Source organism: Moschus berezovskii, chromosome 20 (genome assembly GCF_049115385.1).
Source record: "Moschus berezovskii isolate FMDL1 chromosome 20, NW_MosBer_1.0, whole genome shotgun sequence".
Classification (NCBI taxonomy): Eukaryota; Metazoa; Chordata; class Mammalia; order Artiodactyla; family Moschidae; genus Moschus; species Moschus berezovskii.
Window position 1 is genome coordinate 48748523 of NC_142479.1, and position 7691 is coordinate 48756213.

Sequence of the window (7691 nt, forward strand, 5' to 3'; positions counted from 1 at the left end):
TGTCAATGGGGAGGGAGCAGGTGTCTCCTCTCCTGGAATCCTCATTCCTCCCTGCTCCTGGAGGTCCACCCTATGCCATCTGCCACCCACAGAAGACCACTCCATGTGTGTTTTGGGGAGTAGGGGTGGCCCCTCAGGGCCTCGGAGGGATTGACTGCAGGCCTCCTGAGGTGGGGGGCTCCCACTAGCTCCCCTACATAATACTCCAACTTGGGCTTGTCTCTATCCAGTCTGGGTTGGCGTGAAGTGCCTGGGTGGGCTTTCCAGCTTGCTAGGGAAAGGGTTTAGGAAGTAAGAGGGAAGTCTGACTTGGGAGCTTCTAGTGGGGCATTGGAGGTCCCTCCTCCAAGGCCTCAGGCCAGGCTGGACTGGATTCCCTGAATTATTTGCCACCCCCTGTCCCCAGTCCCCCTGCTAGAGAAAGAGAGAGAGTTTGTACTATGCCCTCACTGTCCTCTGTACTTCCCTAGCCTGGCACTTACCACAGAAGTGGCTGGTCATTCTCTAGCTCCCTGTTAGCCCACAGGGTCTGCCTCAGTCACCTTGAAATACCTAGGACCTAACACAGAACAGGGGCTCTTTACATGTCTTGATGGAGAAGTCCAGTTTCTTCCAGGGTTTTCCTTCTCCTTTCCCTCCTGCTCCCCTTTCCACTGGGTGAGTTTGGGCCTTTCCACCCCCAGGAGACACTTCTCCCAGGGGAGGACTGGACGGGCTCAGTGCGTCCAAGGTGAGCAGGGACTCTCCCTTGACTCAACGTGGACACAGAGATGTATCCAGTTCCCTCCAGAACTAGGCCAGGAGAGCAACTGCTATAACGATCACTCAGACTTTGATCATTCCCAGTATTAGCATCTTCTGGTTTCACAGTGGCGTGCCTGAAAATGTGGACATTATTAGAACATTCCAGAGCTAGAACCAGATAGCCAGGTAGAGGTAGAGGGCTCAGTGCCTCTAGTTCAGTGCTGAAAGAGCCAGCTGGGAGAGAAGAGAAAGCTGAGCAATCAGCTCCAGAAGCAAGAACATGAACAGACCTCAGCCAAGGCCTGGGTTTCTGTACAAACTTTAATTTCTGGATGTTCATCATATGGGGGATGCTGAGAGCTTGCAGGGGCGGTGCTGCTAGTCAGATTGGATATAAATATGAGCAGTTCCTTTGGACTGAGACAGCTATGAGGAGCTGAATTGCTAGGTTCACCCCATCTGTTTGGGACATCTCTACTTAAACATCCAAGAGTCTGTTTGTCCCAATTCTCCACAAAGTGTTACCCTACTGAGTTCCAGAGAGTGTATGCATGTGGATTTGTTTAGGTATTCGGGATGGGAATCAGACTTTTAATAAATACTTGTTGAACTTGATGGATAATTGGATCCATTATCTACTCAAAGTGAGAAGACATGGGGGAAAGAGGGACTTTCTTAGGAAAGGGGCAAAAATTACCCATAGGTCCACATTTTTGGTATCCCATCTTCTTCACAGGGTGGTAAAGAGATGTATCAGTTATGGGGGTAAAAAAAAAATCTAGAAAAATCAGTGGGTGTGTCTCAGTGGTGGTCAGCTTGAAGACTCTGGATGTCCACTTCTGCCCACATCAATGGGCTGGGCAAGACCCAGGGCACACAGAGAGAAAAAACACTCAGTGTTTTGCTGGTTGAACCCCAGACTGTAGTGGGACTGCAGTCATTTCAAGAAGGGTTGACAAGACTAGGGGTTGTGGGAAGTCTGAACTCCAGGTAATAAGTTTTCTTCCAGAGCCTCTGACTGGAGGGAAAGTGTCCAGTCCTGAGTGGGGATGGAGGAGGGGCAAAGGCTAAGGCTATTTGGATTATGAGGCAAGGAGGAAAAGACCCACCGCCCCATATTTTCCTCCTCTAGCTCCTCATCCTCCTGAGAAAACCCATCTGGATCTGGTTTCCTCCCAGCCCAGAGAGGGTGCAGGTGGGCTGGGTCCTGCCTGGGCTCTGTAGGAGGCTGGGGCCTGACATGCTCCTCCTCAGACTCACATCATCTGAGGTGGAGCTAGGACATCTGGGGAGTGAGGCTGATACCAGGCTCCAAAGCTGTTGCCATAGCCACCGGTGGGCAGGGCCCCTGCCTTGGGTAAATCCCAGAGGGCTGGAGGAGGTGGAGAACAGGGAGACAGGGAGGGGGACCTCCCAGGGAAGTCCCCTTCCTGTCCCCCAGAGTTCTGCCTCAGGAGCTTCTTATACTTGGAGCGTTTGTTCTGAAACCAGATCTTTACCTATGGGGAGAAAAGGGGAAACAGTGGAAGATCAGGAGGAGTGACCAAGGGAAAGGGGTCCAGCAAGAGGGAGTCACTCGTCCTCAGAGAAGAGCAGATGTTGGGAACATTGGCTCCAGGCCTCCATAAGCCCCTGAAGGCCCTGAATTCCTGCCTCTGAGTTAGTATCCAGTTCTCCCAGTACACCCTGAATCACCCCACCCCTTTTCCATCCCCCATCCCCTCCTACCCCCCACCCTTTTTAACACACTCCCCTAGTTTACTGGGGCCAGCTAAGAGAACTGTGAAAATAAGGCTGGGGACTCAACAGTCATTCACACCTGAGGGTGAGTTCCCAGGGAACACATTTGGGGAAGGTTGGTGGAGGATGGGACTGGCCCCACCTGCGTCTGGGTGAGGCCGAGCTGGGCGGCCAGCTGGGCCCTCTCGGGTAGCGCCAGGTACTGCGTGTGCTGGAAACGCTGGTTCAGGTGTTGCAGCTGCAGACTGGAGTAGATGGTCCTCGGCTTCCGGAGCTTCTTGGTCGAGGCCTGTAGGCGCCGCTCCGGGGTCTCCGGGGACAGCGGCGGCTTCTCCGAGTCTGGGGGGCGGCACGAGACGGTGTGTGCAAGGGTAGAGGGGCGGACGCGCCGTCTCACTGCTTATCTGCATCTCGTTTGCATTCCGGCCACGAATTAGCAAAAGCTCAGGCACCGGGCTCGGCCCTGCTCTACCTTGCGCTCACCTTCCCTTCAAACCCCACGTCCACTGCGTGCCGGGTGGGACTAGCCGCAGCTCTTGCTTGCCCTCGGGCAGCTCCCACTCTCAACGGTCCTACGACCCTAAGAGAACTGCGCCAAGGGCCGGAGCTAGGGTAGGGGCGGCGCCCCGCGGCGGGAGGGCAGAGTTCAGCCGCGCGTGGTGGCGCCAGCTTGGGGCGGGGCGGGGCAGAGGGCTGGGGTGAGGCTGGAGAGGACGAGGGAAGGGCATTCCGGGCGGAGAGAACTCAGACGCACTGTTCAGAGGCCAGAGTCAGTGTCTGCGTGGCAGCCTCCCCGCTGCCGGCAGACGGGCGGGCGGAGGGGCCAGACAAGAGTGGGCCTTGAACGCCAGGATGCGCAGTCCTCCCAGCATCAGAGTATGGAAAGTGCCCCAGGCTTTGCCATCACCTCCCGTATTGTAAGGGCCTCCTTCTCCTGAGGCACACCCTCAGGAAAACTGACATCTCTTCCCTCCCCCAACGCCGGCTGGCTGGAAGAGTAGGCTTTCAGGGGCCTAGAAGCCGGTTGGTGCCAGGCAAGCCCCCTCCTCCGCCCGGCTGCACTCACAGAGGGGTTCCCGATTGGCACGCAAGGTGACCGGGGTTCGGAGAGCGCAGGCCCTCGGGGAGGCTCCAGGGTCGCGCTGCGGTGCCGCCGCAGGAGATGCGGCCACTTTCTGCCTTCCCGTTCAGCCCCTCGAGGAACCTCGGTCGGGTCTCAGATCGGCCCTGGGATGGGGAGGGCAAGGGGTTCCCCTCTTCTGATTTGAGCGTCTCACCATGCGCCACCCTACCGGGACATCGAGACCGTTCGTGCAAAGGGCAGGGCCGGGGTGGACGGAGGGGCCGAAATGTTCGCGGGCTTAGGATGAGTTGCCCGCCGCCGAGCTCAGCGGACCCAGCCCTGTGCCCCGGGTGCCTAGACGCAGAGGGGGTCCGACCGCGTCTCCCACCGCCCCCCCCCCACCTTCTTCCTCCTTTAGGGCTCACCCCACCCACACTTCAGGTCCCCCGCCCTCGTCCGGCCGCGGCGACCCCGTGCCTTCACCTCCCCCGCATCCCTCACCCGTGGTCTCCGGCGCTACGGGCTTCTCAAATCCACCCCCTCGACCCCCGATTCAGCCAATTCCCAGAAAAACCGTTGGGTTTCCGCTCCCGCCCGCGCCTGTCGGGCCTCCTCTGCTCCAACGCCGCAGCTCTGCCGCCCCGGGCCGGCCACGGAGCGACCACCCGCGCCTCTTGGGCTGCAAAAACTAAACAGTTGGAACCCTGAGGCAGAGACAGCAGGAAGCCTGCTTCAGCTGCGGAACTCTCAACACCCTCCTCGCCCTAACTCTCCCAGCAGACCCCACTCCCAGTTTCTTTCTCCACACCAGTTGCAGCAAGTCAGGACGAATCTGCCTAGGTCGCAATTCGGGAGCTGAAGGGCCTCCCTCGAGGCAGCGTAGCACCCGCCTGCTCATCGGGGCGGTGGCACACAGCTCACTTAGAGCCAAACCTCTCCCTGAGGCTGAGGTGAACATAAGGGGGGGGCAAAAGGAAGACCCTCACAAGTCTTCTCTCACACCCCAATCATTTAATCTAGAGTGAGCCAAATCCCTCAGGTTCAGTGAGGTTTTCGTTGGATCCGGGGAAATTTTGTAAAGAAAAGGAACTCTCCACTCTTCAGTCCTTAAACCAAGAAAAGGGAAGGTAAGACAGGACTGAAAATACCAACCGCAATTCCAAGAATTCTCTTAAGGACAGGGTTATCTTATTCCTGTCCCACTAAACAGACACACACACATGTACCACATTAGCATATCCTGAAGAGAAGAGATGGAGGGATTCGGTTTTGTAGACACCAGATCATTGGTAGAACACCCCCTCCCCCTCAGCTGCTCCTCCTCCAACCGCAGACCCAGCAGCAGAAAAGCAGCAGCTCCAGTTTTGGAACAGAAGGCAGTTAACTTTGGGGGGCCTTTGAGGAAGTTCCCTAAACTCCTCTTTTCTGGCTACATGCATGAAAGCCAATTTGCAAGGGTCAAGCCCGAAAAACAGGCTGTGTCCTTGATCCATTCACACTCTTTCTTTGGACCTCTGTTTGCTCATCTGTACATCAAGAAGGTTGAGCTCCTGAATCTCCAGGGTCATTCCTGGCTCTGACATTTATGAGGTCATGTGTTTCAGCAGAGCAACAAGGAAAGGGAGGGAGACATCTTGGTCCTGGACTGACTCCAGATAAGTCACCAAGTGAGTGTGTATCCTTGGAGGAAACTGTGCCAAAGACAGTTGTGGGGGCAACTTGGTGGGGGTAGGGAGTGCAGGGGAACTAAGCTCTAAACTCAAGCCAGTACAGGTATGTGTTGTGTTGCATGGGTACAGCCCTGTGCAAGGCTAGGACCAGGAAGACAGGCCAGTTCCCTAGCTTGAGGCCACCCAGTGAGCACAAAGTTGTTCCAGGCAATGGAACTGGGGCTTGACCTACCCCAAAGGCAAGGGGTGTAGATAACAGGAATGGCCAGTTCTTTGGCTGGAAGGCTGAAATCTACTACAACAGACTGCCTGACCCGCCTGTGGCTACATTCTTAGAATGATGGGTAGTAGGGTCTAAGCCCCAGATTCTACCAGGTCAGTGTTTGGTCTCTGTCTGACACATTCAGGCAACAGGCTGGGGAGAAGGGGAAGGGCCCCAGAATATGCCCCCACTTTTACTGCCTTCCAGCTGGGACCTGACTTCTAGTTATCAGGCTTTGGCTTGAGCACTGCTTTCTGAGACAAGAGCCGGGAGAGGGGTGACATTGAAGAGAGGAGGAGTGCAGGATGGAGAGAATCCTAGGGAAGAGCCTAGGCACCTACACCCACATCTGGATTGTTTCAGTTTTCCGTTACAAGTAGGTACACAACCCTGCTGCCCCAGGGGGTGGGGTAGGGAGCCCAGCCACCCAGCTTCACACACTGCAAATCGAAACCAGGTCGGTCTTGAAGAGAGACCTAGATCAGCTCGCCCCCGCCCCTCCTCCCCGTCTCCCGCCCCATCCCTTCGCCCTCCCCCCACCCCCAGATCCCTTGGAATCTGAGTGAGGTCTGAATCCCGCCAGCTGCGCCCAACCAGGCGAGGGCGAAGTTTGGGGGCTCACTGGAGCAGGACCCAGAGGTGGGCAGAGCCGCCGCGGCGGGACTTACCTGTCTCCCGCTCTTGAGCCGGCTGAGACGGCGCCGTGGATAGCTGGCAGGGCAGGTAGGAGTCTCCGGGGATCGCCGGCCCGGTGTAGGGATAGGGCAGAAGGTGGCCATACGGCCCAGAATAGGGCAAATCGGAGGCGGCTGCGGTTGCGGGGGACAGGCCAAGCTGGTAGGCAGCCACTACGGATGGCACGGGGGCGATGTCCGGGAAGACGGCTTTGGAGGCGTCCGGGCCAGGGAGGGGGCAGGGCAAAGAGGTCATTGCGGCCGGGGCCGGGCCCGAGGGCCTAGGCCATGGCCAGGCAAGGAGTCTGCTCCCTCCGCCAACTCTTTCTTTTCCGAGCCCCAGGCGTTGGGGCCGGATGAGCCCCTCAACCAGCCTTCCCCACAATTATCCCGGGGAAAGTGTCTCTCTCAGCCTCATCAGCGGAGAGCCGGCGCCTGGGAAAGGGGTTCGGGGGGGAGGGTGTCCCCCATGACTTTTCCCCTCCCCCCTAAATCCATGGGGCCCCCACTCGGCTGGCTCTAGGGTTCGGTTCCCGGGACCCGACGGGGTCCCCGCCCACTTAAACGCAGCGGATTGGCTACCACACGCGGTGACCTCACGGAGGCCTGCAGCCGGGGCCTTCCCCCCACCTCCCCGCCCCGCTCCCACCCCCGCCCCCGGGGCAGCCCGGGGTAGGGAAATTCAGAACCGGGAGATGGGAGGCGAGCGGTGCGACCTCTCCATGCCCGGCTATCTCGGGATCCGCTGCAGAGAGGTGCTGGGGTTGCAGGACGATTGGGACAGTCTGGTCATAACGGCACAAAGGCAAGGAAGTCGACAGGGCGGCAATGCCCAAGGGCCGAAGGGAGCAGTGCCTTAGCGGAGGCGCCGTGGCTGCGGGGGCGAAAGGAACCTGCGGTCGCGCTCTCTGGCTCTGGGGGATCTGCGCGGCGGTTATGACCCTGCCGCTACGGACCAAGCCCGCCAGTCCCGCAGCTTATTCAGCGCGTCGGAATGCGTGGCTGCCGAGCGCCGGCAGTGTGTTGGTAAACAGACGCCGTGTCGGAGGAGGTGCCGCCCGGCGCCCAGCCGGCCCAGCACGCGCGCGGCGCGCACGCCCCCGCGGGGCGCCCTGGGCCTGGCACGCCGCGACCGCCGCGATTGCGTCTCACCGCCACCGCACCCCCCGCACCCCGCCCCGTCCTCGCTTCCGCTTCCGGCAGGGGCCCGGGTCGGTTGCGACACCGCAGCTCCCGCAGGCCCCCGAGGCCCAAGGAGGGATCTGCCGTCTGGGCTCCAGCCAGTGCGGCGCCCCGCCTTTCCTGGCGCCGCGCGAGGCTTCAGCCTCGCACGAAGCTGGACAAAATCTGGGAGTGGGAAGCGAGTCCAGTTTGATGGCTGCTCGGCGGAGGGAATTCCCTACCGGGTGCTGGGAATACGGCAAGCCGGGCTCGTGGCCTCATCTTCCAGCCTGTGTGCGGGGCCTGCCCCTAATAAGTATCGAAGACCTTGCTGGGCTGGTGTCTCTGTGGCCACAAGTATACAACTTCATAGGGAC

General features: G+C 59.0%; 1 protein-coding gene across 1 annotated transcript; it reads right to left on the reverse strand.

The window, feature by feature from the left end:
* Window positions 1-1052: 1052 nt before the first annotated feature.
* On the reverse strand, window positions 1053-7257 carry DLX4 (distal-less homeobox 4). Its single transcript, XM_055396731.2, has 3 exons — window positions 6148-7257; window positions 2627-2823; window positions 1053-2243 (listed from the first exon to the last, which is right to left on the reverse strand). Exons 1-3 carry the CDS (start codon window positions 6407-6409, stop codon window positions 2001-2003), a joined length of 702 nt encoding a protein of 233 aa, XP_055252706.1. The 5' UTR covers window positions 6410-7257; the 3' UTR covers window positions 1053-2000.
* Between the last annotated feature and the right edge of the window lie 434 nt (window positions 7258-7691).